The following is a 17,123-nucleotide window of genomic DNA, read 5'->3' as shown; positions in this document are numbered from 1 at the left end:
TATAAATAAGCACAGACCCATCATTGTTTCAATGAGAAATATAGCACTAAAAGCAATACTCAGAGGAATTAGAATATGGTATAGCCACAATTCTGGTTGCTGGAAGAGCCCAGCCCTATGAGTGAAAGGTTTTGGGGTTTGATCTCAGCTTATTGAAGGTCAAGGCACAAAGAGCTCCAGTGTTAAAGGATGGCTCCCAGATCAAAGTCAGAAATAAGCAAACTCACAGATTCATTGCTTTCAACTATTTGGACAGGCTTCATATTAGCAGGGATGACAACTCGGCTGAGTAAACTTCATAAGCAGAAAACAACTGAGAGAATTAAATATTTCTTAAGAGAGCTGGGAGTTTGCTCCCAGCTGGCTGTCACGGAATCAGGGGATCATTTAGGTCAGAAAAGACCTTTGAGGTTATCGAGTCCTACCATTAAACTAGCACAGATAAGTCCACCAATAAACCATATCCCCAAGTGCCTTCAAATCCACAATCAGACTGGAGCTAATTAGCACAATTCAAGGAGTCATAGCACTAAAAAGGGGGTTACAGGGAACTCTCCTTTGGGACAGCCAGGGAAGTTACACTTTTTAAAAATGCTAGTGAAAGCAGAAGCTTGCAAGCTGTGGATCTCTTCCTTTTTATAGCAAAGTTGGCAAAAGCAGATTTCAGTGAGAGGCGACAGAGCTGTGGCTTTTCTTGAATCCCGTTGGTCACCCTAGAGCAAATGTGAGAGAAATTTATTCGTCTTTCCCGGTGTTCCCACTCAGAGCATCCCCTCCTCGGAGCTGAAGGGGCCCAACCACCACATCCACTTTTTCCTCAGCAGAGCTGGTGTCTCTCTTGGCCCTGGAGCTGCAGCCCCGGTAGCAGTGGGAGGAGTAGTCCCCGAGCCTGCAGACCAGCATCTGGCACTTCAGGAACACCGACGGGTGCCGGCTCATGAACTCGAAGGCGTTAAACTTGAACCGAGCAAAGTGGCTGGAAGGGGAGTAGTACGTGGCATAGGAAGAATCTCTAGGACACCTAGAAAGGAGCAAAAGAAGGGAATTAGTCTTCACGGATGTGCACAAGTGCATTCCTGCAAAACTAAAATTCAAATGATTCGATTCATTATGATGAATTCCTGAAAAATTTGGATTAAAACTGAATTATATCATAGTCGGGTACTAGGAAAGCAGTGGGATAAAAAAGTAACCTTCATAGCATAGCATAGTATGGACTTTAAAAATAAGTACTGTGAAGCAGCTGGAGGGTTGGCAACTTTTCTTCTTTTTCCAAAAGAAGGACACTTTAAGTGACGAAGAGGGAATAACAGACTGTTATTAATGTCGGTGTTATACAAGGCACAAAAAATTAGTCTAATGCTTGACCTGGTTTTACTTAAATATTTAACTCCCAGGATGAAAATTCCTACTGCCAGTTTTCACTGGGCCATCTACTTTTCTCCCACTACTTCAAATTTTGTTCACAGAACAAAGATGGAGTAAGTGAAACGAAAGTAAGGTCTAAATATAATTTCTTATTTCTAAACTAATACTGCAGAAATAAAAAAATCAAAGACTACTTTTCACCATCTGTTGATGGCAAGTTCTAACCCCATTCCAACTGGAAAATAAATTTGGACAACAGGTGTGCTTCCAGCTTTGAAGAAAGCTCTTACCCATTCCTGACTAAGTAATAGGCCAGCGTGTTAAAATCGCGAGGGTCAGGTGATGCCACACACGTGTCCACAACCACCTTCAGGTTTGGGTCTGAGCTGTGAAGACAGGCTTGGAGGTAGAGGTTTTGGTTGAGGTCGATGTAGTAGGGAGAGCCGCGCACTTGGCGCCGGAACGCTGGGGAATCGTAGAAGGTGATGTTCATGTTGTATCTTCCAAACTGGTACTCGTCCACATCCACCGTGTCCTCAGCAGCATACACCACCTGCTGCCAGCTCTTCCTCAGCATTTTGCAGCTGACATGCAAGTTGATGTTCTTTTTCCTCTTGATTACATACCCGGAAGATGCGACCCTGATGGTGTTGGAGTAGTTGATTGTGTCGTTGTTCTCCTGTTTAAGGATGCAATTTAAAGATCAGGAACCGCGCTTTTGTCACGTTCCATCTAAGTCTTGCCAAGCTTAGATATGCAGTTGAGTGCCCAAACCAGGGAGTGTACCTCTTGCACTGTCCCACAGCCGCTGTAGGGGATGTTGAATACAACCTCCTGTGAGGTGACTGTCGGTCTGCAGCGGTTGTCGTTCAGCGTGACCCTCTGTGCTGAGTAGCCCTGGGACTGGAGGTAGTCTCTGCTGACCACTATGTGCATGTAGTCTGGCAAGCACTGAATGGCTGGTAGAACAGGAAGGTACAATATATGTGTGACTTTAGGAATTTGGTAATGATTAGAGGCAGTTTTTTTTCTGAATTTAGAAGTCAGGCAGTTCCCACCCTAACCCACTCTATTTCACGCATTCAATTTCCACAACAATCTTTACATTTACACAGATATTTATTCTGCAAAGAAAAGCAATAAATAGGCTTGTCTGTTGAGAAACACTGGCCAGGAACTTACTGGTGTTGTGACCTGCTGGAATGGAGGAGTAGTGAGCCTGAAACCCTCTGAAGGAGTATCTGGAATCACTGTGGAAGCGAACACTCATCATGTTTGAAGAGGACACGTATGTGGGAAAGGAACCAGAACAGAATCTCCCAAGAAGAGGGGAAGAGTGGAGAGGTCCATCATAGACTTCAATGTAGTCCTGCTGGCACGTTCCGCTTTGCATCCTGGTATAAAAATATCAGCACTTTGTCAAATCCATTTCAGAAACTCTGATTTCACTGCCTAACATGTGATAAAGTCTTTCAGCTTTTAAAGTTCTCTCAGCACAAATTTAATTTGGCTTTTATGCAGCTTTAGCAGAAAATTGTGAGTAAAAAATGCAACATCAATCCAGATTTTGACCTAGTCTTCCAACTGTGGACATTATTGGAAGTATCTTTAAAATTGGGAAGGTTGGTTGTTTCAGATAAGATCTCAAACTCCTCAAGTAAGTTTTGACTCATATTTGCCCAGGGAATCAATGTTTTACTTACACAATATCTCTAAATGTGAGCGTTACACGGAAATTGTTCTCCACTTGTATTTCCCACACGCAGTCAGCATTGTTTGGATAATTTCCAGGATAGTTGGGACTCTCCAGCACCCCAGAGGAATCTGAGACTGAGCCACCACAAAAATAAAGTGCTGCAGAAAGAAATGGGAAAGAATTTACTTACAGTAATCTCTGCAAAAGTGTACTTGAGCTGTATGTGCCTCATCCACAGCTATGAAAAGCAGGTTCCCTGCTGACTGCAGGTGGTAAACTATAGGACCTGAATCAAAACTAATATTTGTTTTTGCTTTAGGTTTGCTTTCATGTTGTATTTGGAATTCCCTCAGGGGTGGATTTCCATCCATGGTGTCAGACTACCCTCTTCAGGCTGCGCTGGTAACACCTGGATGATTTCTGTCCCTTTTAGAGTTGAGGTCAATTCTGGGAGGTGTCATGACAGTTGAAATGGAAACACCTTCCTCAACAGACAGCCTCTCACCAGTTACTCTGCTGCTTCTCTTTATTCCCCTAAGGTCTTTGGAGGTTGGAATTTTTCTAGAAAACTGCAATTTTCTGGTCTCAGAGTGAAATAAGCATTTCAAATATAGCTGCAAAAAAGCTTTAGTGTTCCTGCCAGCATGAATGACATAATTTTTGTCACAGGTAATTCTAAAAGCATCTTTGTAGGAAGGTGGGCACAACTTTTGAATAGAAATGCTGCAAGATGCGACATCTAAAGATGAAAATCCATTTTGTATTCTGCTTGAAAAAGATCACTCACACTTGCAGCAATACTGTCATAGAGACAAAAGACAAATTTACAGAAATGTGCAACAGGGAGACAGACAGACCACAAATTAGCAAGGTGAGAAGAGCCACAGCAGAGCATTACCTGGTGGAGGTGTTGAGGTGGCCACTGGAGCTGTGGGTGTGAAGGAAGAAGAGAGACATGTGAGAAATGCAGTTTATGAGAAAGGAGCTGGGGCCTGGACATGGCCTCACCTTGAGTGATAAAATGGGGATCACAGGGAGGCAGGGAGGTAGAAACAGCAAGTGAGGAACAGAGGGCCATGAGTTCCACAGGAGACCAAGTTGCCTCCACTACAAATGATCATATTCTCATTTCTTCTGATCAGGTGCCAAGCCCCAGAGTATGTCTAGGAAACAGCTCTGGTATGACCCATGCAGGAATTGAAGGGGTGAAGGCAGATTGATCCCTGGGCATGATGCTCCTGGTTGCAGTGAGAGGCAGTCCCTCTGCAAAGAGCTCCATTAAACAAGAGGAATTCCCAGACTCAAAGCTGCAGAATTCCCAGACTCAAAGCACAGCTGCCCCATTTGCCAGCTCTTCCCCATGCTCTCTTTGCATCCTCACTTTAGTTTTGGGTGGTCTAACTGGAGGGCCCAGGGCTGGGAGAATCCCTGCAGGACAATGAGCTCTGGTGAGGGATATCAGGAGCAGAGGGGAGATCGCAGCCATTCCTGCCGCCTGACAGCCGCATGCTGGGCCCTGGCACATGGAACAAGGCAGGGATTGGGGTCTCTCCAAGTCAAAATCCACAGTCCTCCCCACCTCCCCTACTGTTTTGGCGATTTGGTCACAGTGGCCATGGTCTGTAGTGGTGCAGACTACAAAGAGTAGGAGAGGACAGTGGCTGAGGAAAGACTCTGACAATGGAGATGGCACATGTGCCCTGTCTAGGCAGTTGCTTGCAAGTCAAAATCCACAGTCCTCCCCACCTCCCCTACTGTTTTGGTGATTTGGTCACAGTGGCCATAGTCTGTGGTGATGCAGACTCCAAAGAGTAGGAGAGGACAGCGGCTGAGGAACGACTGACTATGGAGATGGCACATGTGCCCTGTCCAGGCAGCTGCTTATGCCCACATGGGCCACTGCAACAGGGCTGCTGCAAGGCCAGACATGCGGCTGGGGGGCTGGAATTACCTGTGGAGTATGGCCTGGATGTGGTGGGTGCTGGAGCTGTGGATGCAAGGAAGAATTTGGTGTCAATGACAAAGGTTCCAAACAGATCAGCACAAGTCATGTAGATGAGTGGAGTGCATTTTCTAGGTGCCCCTGTCCTGTGATTCCTACAACATCCTGCAGAGTCCTTTCACTCATCTCAAATCACCGTCCTGACTGCTGTTTCACAGAGGACCCTCATGCACACAGAGACCTCTCCTGAATGTCAAAATACTTAAGTCAGCAGCTTTGTTTCCTCCACCCCCATCCCCAGTGCCAGAGCATGTCTAGGAAATAGTTCTGGTACTACCCATGCAGGACATGACGCAATTAAGGCAGAATGAATTTTTTTCTCCTGGTTCCAGTGGGAGGTAATCCCTCTGCAGAGTTTCATTAAACTATGAACAGCTACAAAGTTCAAGACTCAAAGCACAGCTGCCCCATTTGCCAGCTCTTCCCCATGCTCTCTTTGCATCCTCACTTTAGTTTTGGGTGGTCTGACTGGAGAGGCCCAGGGCTGGGAGACTCCCTGCAGGGCAACCAATTCTGGCAAGGACTATGAGTAGGAGAGGGTAGGGCAGTGAGTGAGAGAGGACAGGGTTACCTGGTGTGCTGCTCATTGCTGTGGTAGCTGTTGTGGTTGTGGTGGTCAGCAGTGCTGGGCTGGACTCCTCGGCTGTGGCAGGGGCTGGTGCTGTGGTGGTCATTTCCAGAGGGGTGGATGTCTCTGTAAGTTGGGAAGGTGATGAGTTCAATGGCAATGGCCATGAACAGCAGAGATGGAGGCCTAATGCCAGGAGAGTGGGTGGAGCTCTTTCCTTCCTTTCCCCCATCCTGGCACCAGCCGGCCCTCTCCCCAGTCCTGCCCCATCCTTGCTAAAGAACAATCCCTCAATCCACAGCTTTGCCCCATCAGTGGATGCCAGCAGTAGGAATTGTGGAGATCCGGCTGTTCCCTGTCTGTGCAAGAATGGGGATTTTGGATGGCATGGTCTTGTTTCCCAGGCAGCAGAAGACCCCAGTCCTCACCTCTGCCCTGGCCTGACCCAAAACCCTGTTAGAATGACATGTAAAAGAGCCAGAGTGCTCTGCTGGGCACGCACCTGCACAGATGACACTGGCATCCTCCACGTGCCTGCAGTTGTGCACGCCCCAGCCGTTGTGCCGGCACATCTGGAGGGAGGGCTCGTCCCCGCGGCACTGCACGTCGTCCAGGAAGATGCGGCCGGAGCCCGGGCCAAAGCGAGCATTTTGCGGGGCATCCACAGGCTGGCCACAGCCCAGCTGGTGGCACACCACCTGGGCATCCCGCAGGTCCCACTGGTCGTCACACACCGTGCCCCACGAGCTGCCGTCGTACAGCTCCACGCGGCCCTCGCAGCCGTTCCTGCCGCCCGACAGCCGCACGCTGGGCCCTGGCACACGGAAAAAGACAACAACATCAGGTTTCCTCCAGCTCTGCACCCATTCCCCCAAACTTCCCTACTGCTTGGCAGGTTTTGCTACAGTGATCATGTACTGGATTAGTGTAGACCCAAAAGGATTAGGGGGCTTTGTAACCGAGGATAGGCTCTAGGCATACAGACAGCAGTCTAGCCCTGCCCAGGGACCTATTGGTGTCCTGTTGGAGCTGCCTGGTTGCAGAAGTCATGGATTCGCTTAGCCATTTCCAGCAAAACTCTTTGCAACCTTTGGGAGCAAACCAACACCGAGGGGGACCCTTTAAGCCCCCTGGAGTTGTCATGGGCCAAGGGGATCAGCAGCCTTGGACTGAGCAGAATCAGCACTGTTGGACTCCCCTTTTCTTATCTTGTGCCTGGCTGGGCCTCACTTTGAAACTGGGTATAAGATGGGTGAGCAGGACCTACCTGTTGTGAGTGGCCATTGAGTAGGAGTGGTTGGATTGGCAGCTGAAAGAAGAAGAGGGAGTTAACAAAAACGTAATAAGGCTTGTGGCAATGTATGGACTTGAGTGTGAACATGGTCATGAACATGGACATGAAAGTTCAGGCTGTAGTACTAAAGAGTGAAGAGAGCTTGGGTCCTGCCTTTCCCCCCATCCATATATGAGCCAGACCTGTCCCCAGTCCAGCCAATCCTCACCAAAGAACAATTCCACCCTCCGGCTCTTTACCCCCTCATATAGCCTCTAAAGCAGGAAGTGTGGAAAACCCAGTGTGCCCTCTCTGTGTAAAAATGCACAGGATTCAGCCCCTGGTGGCAGAAGACCCCTGGTGACAGCCTCTGCCCCGGCCTTACCGAGGGAACTCAGCTTGGCTGTTCCCAGAAAACCCAGAACACACTTGGAGTGACATGCAAAAGGCCATGCACCTGCACAGATGACACTGGCATCCTCCACGTGCCTGCAGTTGTGCACGCCCCAGCCGTTGTGCCGGCACATCTGGAGGGAGGGCTCGTCCCCGCGGCACTGCACGTCGTCCAGGAAGATGCGGCCGGAGCCCGGGCCAAAGCGAGCATTTTGCGGGGCATCCACAGGCTGGCCACAGCCCAGCTGGTGGCACACCACCTGGGCATCCCGCAGGTCCCACTGGTCGTCACACACCGTGCCCCACGAGCTGCCGTCGTACAGCTCCACGCGGCCCTCGCAGCCGTTCCTGCCGCCCGACAGCCGCACGCTGGGCCCTGGCACATGGATTAAGGCACAATGTCAGGTTTCCAACACCCCAGAATCCACGGCCCACACCTCCCCTAATGTTTTGGAGATTTGGAGACTGACTTTGATTTTGAGGTGGTGCAAACCTAAAGAGACCAAGAAAGGGGAGTGAGAGAGCAAAGACCCCAGGCGCATGGAAGGCTGATGAGCAAGGATCTGCTGGGAAATCCCATGAGAAAAGCTGGGGGATCCTGGGAGCTGCTGGGGGCATTTGCCAAAAAGCCATTTTTACACACTATGATCATGTGATCTCCCCCCATACCACTCATACATCTTGCAGGCATTTGAGGCCATGGACCCTGGCAGGGTATCCACAAGGAACTGGCCACCTCTGCTTGATGGCTGAACAGGAACAGCCATGACCTGGCATCAGGACAGATATTTATGTTTTGGGCTAGGCTGGCAAGCACATGGGCTTGAGAGAAGGGATTGCCCCCGTCCTCTTGGTACTTGCTTCCCCACAGCCAGGAGCCATGGAGCGTCTGGCAGACCAGGGCTTGGACTCAGCACCACTGCAGCTGCCGTTCTGCTGAGGCTCAGATCCTCCCTGGCAGAAGCCCTCAAATGACAAGACTCTTTGCTAAGGCAGAAGGGACCAGCAGCATTGCAGTTAGCAGGCTCAGCCCAGCAGGCTCCTTCTCTTCTCCTCTTGTGCCAGGGTGGGGCTCACTATAAAATTGGAGATATGCTGGATGGGAAGGAATTACCTGTTGTGTACGGCCATTGAGCAGGAGGGGTTGGATTGGCAGCTGCAAGGAAAAAGAGGAAGCGTATGAAAGAGTCCTAAAGGCAGCAAACTTGTGGCAGAAGATGGACATGGACATGGACATGGACATGGACATGGACATGGACATAGACATGGCATGAATGTGGACATGGCATGGACGTGGACATGGACTTGGAAATGCTAGGCTCAAGGAATAAAGGGATGAAAGGGCATGGAACTCCTGCCATTGACCTATCCAGACACCAGCCTGACACGTCCCGGGTACAGCCCATGCCGTGATCCCACCAACCTACTCTTTGCCACCACATGGAGCACCTACACCTGTGAGACTGGAGAGCCTGTTCTGATCTCTCTGTGCAAAAATGGGGATTGTGCATGACACACATTTCAGCACCAGACAGCAGAAAACCCCAGGCTGTCCTCTCTTCCTTGACACTTTGCATGGCTGCTTCCCATGAAGGACACCAGAACCCATCTGGTGTGAGCTGCTGGAGAGCTGATGGGCTCTGCTGGGCACGCACCTGCACAGATGACACTGGCATCCTCCACGTGCCTGCAGTTGTGCACGCCCCAGCCGTTGTGCCGGCACATCTGGAGGGAGGGCTCATCCCCTCGGCACTGCACGTCGTCCAGGAAGATGCGGCCGGAGCCCAGGCCAAAGTGTGCAGTGTCCAGCGCAGCCAGGGGCTGGCCACAGCCCAGCTGATGACACACCACCTGGGCATCCTGCAGATCCCACTGGTCGTCACACACCGTGCCCCACGAGCTGCCGTCGTACAGCTCCACGCGGCCCTCGCAGCCGTTCCTGCCGCCCGACAGCCGCACGCTGGGCCCTGGCACACGGAAAAAAGCACAAGGACAAGCTCACGCCAGCCCAGCACTCTGCTCTGCCCACATGGGCCACTGCAACAGGGCTGCTGCATGCGGCTGGGGAGCTGAAATTACCTGTGGAGTATGGCCTGGATGTGGTGGGTGCTGGAGCTGTGGATGCAAGGAAGAATTTGGTGTCAATGACAAAGGTTCCAAACAGATCAGCACAAGTCATGTAGATGAGTGGAGTGCATTTTCTAGGTGCCCCTGTCCTGTGTTCCTACAACATCCTGCAGAGCTCTTTGACTCATCTCAAATCACCATCCTGACTCTGCTGTTTCGCACACTGAACAGTGAGTGAGAGTGGTCAAGGTTACCTGGTGGACTCCCTTCCCCTCTTGCAGTCCATGCTGAAGTGGTCGTCTCTTCTGAAGTGGTTGTCTCTGCTGAGGTGGTTGTCTCTGCTGAGGTGGTTGTCTCTACTGAGGTGGGTAGCTCTTCTGAGGTGGGTGGCCCTTCTGAGGTGGGTGTGACTGCTGAGGTTGTGGTCATCTCTGCTAAGGTGGTTGTCTCTACTGAGGTGGTTGTCGTCTCTCCTGAGGTGGTTGTGTCTGCTGAGGTGGTCATCTCTGCTATGAGGGCTGTTTCCTCTATCTTCTGCTCTATCATGGGCATCCCTGCTAGGGAGGTAATTCTTACAGCAGCCATAGCATTTGGTATGATAGGCAAGGATGTATGATTAATGGTGGTAGAGAGGGTGAAACTCTATCTAGTCATTTCCCATAGAGACACCAGCTCAAAGTGCCCTGAATCGTTCCCCAGCCTCCCAGCTCTGTCCCCCCTCTGTCCTGCTCCTTGCCACCTCTCTGAAACCCTATTCCTGCAGGCCAGGAGAGTCTGCTGTGCTCTCTTTGTGCAAACAGGGCTTTTTCTTGGCACATGTTCAGCTCACCAAGCAACAGAAAGCACCAAGGTTGCTGCTTTGCCCCACATCTTCCAAGAGAGGTCAGCACGTCTACTTCCAAGGGAGGGCACCAAAATCCACCAACGGGACATGTGTCAGGGGTTAGGGTCACTCAGGAAAGAGGTCAGGAGCATTAAGGAGACCAATGAGTGAGAGATGACAGGGTTACCTGGTGTGCTCTCCTCTTCTCTCATAGCTGTCTCTGAGGTGCTCAACAATGGTGAGGTTATCATCCTTGTGAATGTGGTCGTCTCCGGTGAGGTGGTCATCTCTGCTGAGGTGGACATCACTGCTGAGCTGGACATCACTGCTGAGCTGGACATCACTGCTGAGCTGGACATCTCTGGTGTGGCACTGGATCCCGCTGTGGTGGTCATCTCTGCTGAGGTGGACATCTCTGGTGTGCTGGTGGGTAGTGCTGCGCTGGTCGGAGATGTTGGGCTGGGCATTCCTGCTAAAGAGGTCATTAGTGCAATGTCAGTGGACATGGGAATGGGCATGAAAAGCAGAGCTGGACAAATAATGGGAGAAGGGAGCACAGAAATCTCTCCTGTCATTTTGGGAGTGTCCCTGCAGTGCAGTCAGGCCTGGGAAGGAAGACCAGGGGCACTAAAGACAACAGTGAGTGACAGTGGGCAGGGTTACCTGTTGTGCTTTCCTCCACTGTGGTGTCCAATCTCACTGTGGTGATCATGTCAGGCAGTGAGTGCAACAGCGGTAGGGCAGAGGTCTCTGGTAGAGCAGACATCTCTTCTGGGGAGGTCTTTCGCCATGAGTTGGGTGTGACCTCTAGGGTTGTCATTGGCACTGTGGTGGCCATCTCCCCAGGGAACATTGTCTCCTCTGTGAAGACTGTTGATGCTGACATTGATGTCTCTCCTGGAGACGTCATTGGTTCTATGGGTGTTGTCCCTTCTGTGGATGTTGTCTCCAGCGCTGAATATGTTGTATATGTTGATGTTGGCTCTGCTTGTTTTGAATCAGACTCTTCTGTGAAAAAAAAAGAAGAAAACCACCCCACACATGAGCACTGTGCAATGGATATGTCTGTGTAGTAGCTACAAGCACAAATCCTCAAGGATGAAGTGAAATCAAGAGCAATTACTCTGATGGGATATTCCTTCTTATCTGGGGTCAATGGAGAGACTAGAGGTGGGTAACGGACAATTTAAAATTTATCTTGGAAGTGGTATTTCCAAATGGTAAGCAGGGTAAGGTTCAGGGGTGACATCTACTCCCAGCCCCAGGACTCCACTACCCAGGCACAGCCTGAGACTCCACAGGCTCCTAGGGAGGGGGGAGCTGTGGGGCTGCTGGCAGCAGCAGGGCTTGGACCTGTCCCCATTGTGAATGCCCTTCTGCAGAGGATCAGGACATCCCCAGGAGCAGTTTGGGCAGTGGTCTTGGGATGATGCTTGGTGCAAGGGCAGGAGTGGGCCAGGCTGAATCATCTGTTGGATACATCCAGCTCGTAGAAGGCACTGGAGCTATGAATGCAGGCAAGAAATAAATGGCATTTTAAAAGGCTCTGAACACACCACACATAGATTAATACAGGTCTGGTAGCAATTTTTATTCTTTTCTTCTAAGTGAAAAACACTGGTGTAGTTAGCACTTCTTTCCAGCATGGATTCAGCTCTCCAGGCTCTTACTCCCTAAGGAAACATGGAAAACTGCAATACAGATACAAAACACCTGAATAGTCTGATGTCATCAGCCATGTCTCAGTTCATGATGATCAGTTGTTAATACATGCGAAAATAAGATATAAACAACTCACATTCTCCTAAAAATAATATGAAAGTAAAATGAACACAGCAAAGTGAAAGAGTAGTCCAAATGAATGGATATTTGCAAAGGAAAAAGGCATTAAGGAAGGAAGACTTGAAAAATGTGGAAACAATCCAAAGTGAATTGTGAGCTATGACAATCTGAGCTGTGATTGTGAAATTATTGTTGCCCATAACAAATCCATTAAGAATTCACCTAACCCCCTTCCTCCCTGATAAACTTTGCCTATCAGATACAGCTTTGCTTCTAATTTTGAACTGTTTCCTTATTGCCACTGCCAGGTGATTAGATGGAATAATTGTCCTGCATATCAGCAATGCATATCTGATCCTTGGGGTTTTTAATTGCTTTGCATGGATGAGCAAGCACAGTTTTTACATAATGAGAAAAACACGAGTTTTGCAGGATCAGTGGAGTGAAAGAACAAGACTAGGGGGAGGAAAAAATGTGGGAGTACCTGAACAGACAGCAGAAGCATCTTCATAGTGGGCACAGTTGTGGATCCTCCACCCAGTGTGATTGCAGCGCAGCAAGGACACCTCATTTCCACTGCACCTCACGTTGTCCAGCACGATGTCCCCTGAGCCTTGCCCAAAGTAGGCACTTCCTAGAGCTGCAATGGCCCTGCCACACCCCAGCTGCCTGCACACAACCTGGGCGTCCGCGAGGTCCCAGAAGTCATCACAAACTGTCCCCGACTGTCCTCGGTAGTAGATCTCAACACGACCTTCACATCGGTGCCTTCCGTTCACCAGATGGACGTAGGGAGCTTTGGGAGAGAGGGCATGGGCACAAAATGGTCAGGGAAATAGGCTGGAAGGGACTGGAAGGAGCATCTATTCTGCCTTCTTCCCCTATTGTCCCTAGAAGGTGTTGCCCAGCCCATTATTAAGTGCTTGTGAGGACAGAGGTGATTTGTTCCTTTTTTATTCCTCTCTTCCAGTTCTCAAAATCAGCCACCTGTGTTTTATGCAAGATCCCTGCAGCAAAGTTAGGCAGCAGGCTAAGCACAAGTGGTTTAAGCAATAAAAGAAATTTTTGGGATAAATTTGAGGACCAAGAGTCCACACGTCACCAAATCCAATAGCTTATAAGAGTAACTTTAGTGGAAGAATTCCACCAAATGTTCTTCAGAATAGATGGTGGTCTCAACAGAATTATAAAGATTTTAATAGGAGTTCAGTGGCTTTGTTTCTTATGTACCAGTAAAATGTTATGACATTTTGAAATAAAGAAATAACCTATCCTGTATACAGCTGATTACTGCATTCATTCAGGTAAAGCCCATCTGCTTTTCAGTTTTTTATGTCTTGTTTAGACATTGTGGTGTGACCAGCATGAAAATCCTGATTTTAGAGATCCATTTTTGATGAATAAGTTTATTAAAGGCTTTACTGTCAAGTGTAAGCAAGCAAATAAATGTTGTAACTTTGGATTTGCAGTATTTACACTCTGGAAATCAAAAGTGCAGCTGTACTTGTTATATTTTACATTGCTGCCAAGTATATATTTACCTTATTATTAAACACTAAGTCATCCAAAGCAAAACAAATTTCTAAAGTTAACACCTCCAGGATTTCTTCACTGCTCCTAATTCTTTGCTATTGATCCAGAAGTACAGTCAAGATGGTGACCAAACTAAATTTGCCTTGATTTGTATGATTTTCAAAGGGCAAAGCTATAAAAGTGCCCCTTGACTTATATCTGACTTGTTCCTTCAAATATTCACTTGAACACACATTTTTGAACCCTACTCACAGGGTTTTTGAGAAATGAAACAGCAAACCTGGCAAAAAGTCAGAGTGGGATTAGGAAATGAAAGCCAACCTAAGCCAGTTTTATTTGCTTTCATTCAAGGTCTGCCACCACTGTGAGAGCATAACCATCAACTGGGGATGAAATTGGATAGGATGAATCCTTCCTCACACTTCAAAGGTATCAAAAAGACAAAAGCCTGTGATTATACAAATACAGCAAGTACTCTGCTCTGGCACACAGAGGCAGAGAAGAACCAGAGCAGCCAGTGAGATGAGTTATCACCAGAAAAGCAGGAGACAGATGGAGAGAATTGATGAGGTGAATGGTGGCAATATAAATTATCATCACGAAGCTTAAATAACTCATTAGAAAAGTCATCAGCAATTATTCTAAGATATACACAGAACTATTAATTCAAAGTCACCCAAACCACTCAGGAGACAGAAAGTAATCATGGAAGGAAAAATTCTGTGATCATAAAAAAAGCTGAACTAAAAGTATTTAATCTCTCATAATTTTTAGATGTCCATCATTTAACCACAGTTCTAGAGTGTGAAAACCTAACTTCATGTTATATTTTGTTAAATTGTACATTATACCAGAAGAACCAAATAATACAAGCACTATTAAATATATAGCATATGTATGCACTCATATACTCTGGAATCAAATACGCAGGGAAAATAAGTAAAGAAAATAAGAATAAAATAAGTAAATAAATAATATTTCCATGATTTTTAGATTAGATTTCTAGAACTGGAAGAATACCTCATTCATTACATACTCACAGACACAACTCTTGCAATGATACAAGGCACTAAGTTGAGTAGGACCCTGTGGCAGCAAAATGAACTCCACAAAATGGTTCAAATAATTTTTATCATCCACTCTGATGATTAGTTCACAATTTTAGTAGAACAAAACTCTGCTCTATCCCTTAATTTCCAGTGTTTTGCCCAAACCAATACCAGTCTGAATTTAATTTCTGCTCTTGGAATCAACAGAGAGGAGTCCAAACAGTCTTTATAATTTTTTTTTATGTGCTCTGGAACAAGTCTAAGTCTTTTACCTGTTTTGGCCTCCAGAAGTGCTGGACCCAACAAGAGAAGCCATGTCAAAATCATGGTGGTACCCATCTCACCAGGTGTTGTTGGTGAAGAGGACCTCACAATATATAGTCTCTATTTCTGAAGGGGAGTGGCGCTCCAGGTCACTTTTTCTTCAGCAGAACAATAAAACAACCACAGCCTTCTAATCTGAAACAAACATGTGTTTGATTTGTTATTTAATATTTTGTAACTTCCTGGGTTTTGCAAAAAGACAATATCCCAAGAGTAACATTTTCCATTGCCTGGAAGGAACTATTTATGCTACCATAGGTTTCACAATCATCTTATTGTACCAAAAAAAAAAGAGAGCTCCTGTCCAAAGATACCTTTCAATCCTGGCTGATGCATCTCAGCATTTTTCTTTCACGAGGAGGTTCCTGGTCAGGTATTGGGTTGGTAGTGGAATCTTGAAACTTAAATGGGTTTCTTCCAGCAAAATAGCAAGAGACCCTTGCCAGCTAATGTGGCAGGTCCTCTTGGGGAGCCATAAATGTCCTAAAGCTTCAGCAGGCTTTAAATAAAATAAGATCAGACCTGGTGGCCCTGTTTACAAACCAATTATTTTGGGGCACATTTAAGTACAAGCCAAAATTCCAGTCAAAATTCACTGACAGACAGATTGCAAGGAAATGTCAGAGAATCAGGGTCAACTGATAACTTTTTGTGCAAACACTGTGGAAAAAATCAGTGGATTTCATGCATAGTGAAGGAAATTACGTAGATTGAAACTAATTTTGTTCTAAAATTTCATTTGATCCTTTGAACCAAAAATTGGGAAAAATAGTCCTGATTTCTTCAGATTAAGAAAACATCTTAATATATTCCTTGTTTAATTTTACATAGTGACAATAACAGCTGTATCATTCTTTGAAGAATGTATCCAAGGTTTTTCCACAATATGAAATAATGCTCAATTCTCATTCATCACTCTCTTGCCAGAGTGGCTACTTTCCTCTGTTTCTGTGTTTCTTACAATTTAACAAGAAACTCTGATGATCATCTGAAGAGTCAGAACATTGTTCTCCACCTCATCCCCACCTCCACAGCCATCATGTCTTGCATGGAATCATCACCAGTTAAAACTGTTGCCACATATGAATTTATTGCCTCCAGGGACAGCCATCATGCAGGAAGACCAAAGCCTGGGGGGAAAAGAGAATGATCTAAAACATCTTTCCACAAAGGCCAATATCATTGGAATGGAAGAAGGAAGTGAAAAATACAAGAGGCCAGAGAAAACTTTGGAAGCCTTGAAAGTGAACATTCAGAATGGTAAATATGTTTCTTCTTTATCCAAACAACCATATTTGCACATGAATGAGGATATGTACACAACACAACACCTGGTATTCACTATTCATATTCTGGTTTTGACACCCTGACAAGAATGAAAAATCCAGTTTCTTTGACTGGCCAATCAAACACTGCAATCAGTGAAGCAAGAGTGAGTGATGGATCGCAGTTCTTCTCCAAACCCTTGTAATAACTGAAAAAGGGTGAGGAGGAAGGGGAACACAAAAGGGATTCCCAGCTGGTTCAAGTGCAAAAAAAGGTCTTAAACTGCCCAGGTAAAAGATGAAGAATGATTGTTTGATTGACTGATTAGTTCTTCATTACCTTCTTCAAAAATAAATTACACATTTCAAAAATCTATTTATTTCTAGAGATCTTTATTATCAGACAATCTGCGCACAATGGAAATAGATAAATATTTTGTTTTAATTAAGCTTAGTGCAAATACCATACAGTATTTCACCCTTCCCACTGCCTAGATAAATCTCTTGCAGTAACACATTTGTGTTCTCAAGGTCTTCTTCTGGCAGGTTGAGGTATTTCCCAGCACATCACTCTGAATGAAGCTACACTAAGCCGTGAAAATACCCTTTCTTCTGCTGAAAATTGTGAGGGCACTTTGCAAAAATACAGGGTTTTTAAAGGTTTTTAAAAAATGGAACCAGTGAAAGGACAAACAAGATTAATCAGCTTTCACCCATGATTATGGGAAAGTATCTACACTGGAATAAGGATATCCACAGCCTTCTCCACAAGGAATTGTAGTCTGGATCCAGGCAGGAGGGTTTGTGGTAGAGAGATCACTCACAAGGCATGTGACCCTTTCCTCCACATCAGACCCAGTTTTCTTTAATTCTGCATTTCTATAATGCTTGTGGATCAATGGAGATAGAAAGAAATGAGGAGGAGTCTGAGACATCTACCACCTAAACAGTTTGGCAACAATTTCTGCAGCAATATTTAA

The 17,123-nt window shown here is 46.7% G+C and overlaps 1 protein-coding gene across 1 annotated transcript; it reads right to left on the bottom strand.

Moving 5' to 3' along the window:
• Positions 1-278: 278 nt before the first annotated feature.
• Positions 279-14,893, bottom strand: LOC121341750 (deleted in malignant brain tumors 1 protein-like). The gene is made up of 18 exons (XM_041415555.1): positions 14,827-14,893; positions 12,457-12,768; positions 10,854-11,198; positions 10,378-10,662; positions 9,622-9,921; positions 9,380-9,415; positions 8,956-9,267; positions 8,415-8,456; positions 7,365-7,676; positions 6,902-6,943; positions 6,137-6,448; positions 5,638-5,760; positions 3,963-3,992; positions 3,072-3,222; positions 2,540-2,762; positions 2,155-2,319; positions 1,659-2,047; positions 279-1,021 (listed from the first exon to the last, which is right to left on the bottom strand). The coding sequence occupies exons 1-18, from the start codon at positions 14,891-14,893 to the stop codon at positions 736-738; spliced, it is 3,732 nt and encodes a 1,243-aa protein (XP_041271489.1). The 3' UTR covers positions 279-735.
• Positions 14,894-17,123: the final 2,230 nt, after the last annotated feature.

The sequence above is a fragment of the Onychostruthus taczanowskii genome, unplaced genomic scaffold (assembly GCF_017590055.1).
Source record: "Onychostruthus taczanowskii isolate IOZ18803 unplaced genomic scaffold, ASM1759005v1 scaffold5, whole genome shotgun sequence".
NCBI classification, from domain to species: Eukaryota; Metazoa; Chordata; class Aves; order Passeriformes; family Passeridae; genus Onychostruthus; species Onychostruthus taczanowskii.
This window is presented reverse-complemented; position numbering and strand designations above follow the sequence as displayed.

Bases quoted from the DNA above. Each gene is read 5' to 3' on its own strand.
- LOC121341750 (XM_041415555.1), bottom strand. From the start codon at position 14,893: ATGGGTACCACCATGATTTTGACATGGCTTCTCTTGTTGGGTCCAGCA. The intron at 12,769-14,826 runs GTAAAAGACTTA...TCTCTCCCAAAG, and splicing joins ACTTCTGGAGGCCAAAACAG to CTCCCTACGTCCATCTGGTG. The intron at 5,761-6,136 runs GTGCGTGCCCAG...CCCAACTTACAG, and splicing joins TGCCAGTGTCATCTGTGCAG to AGACATCCACCCCTCTGGAA.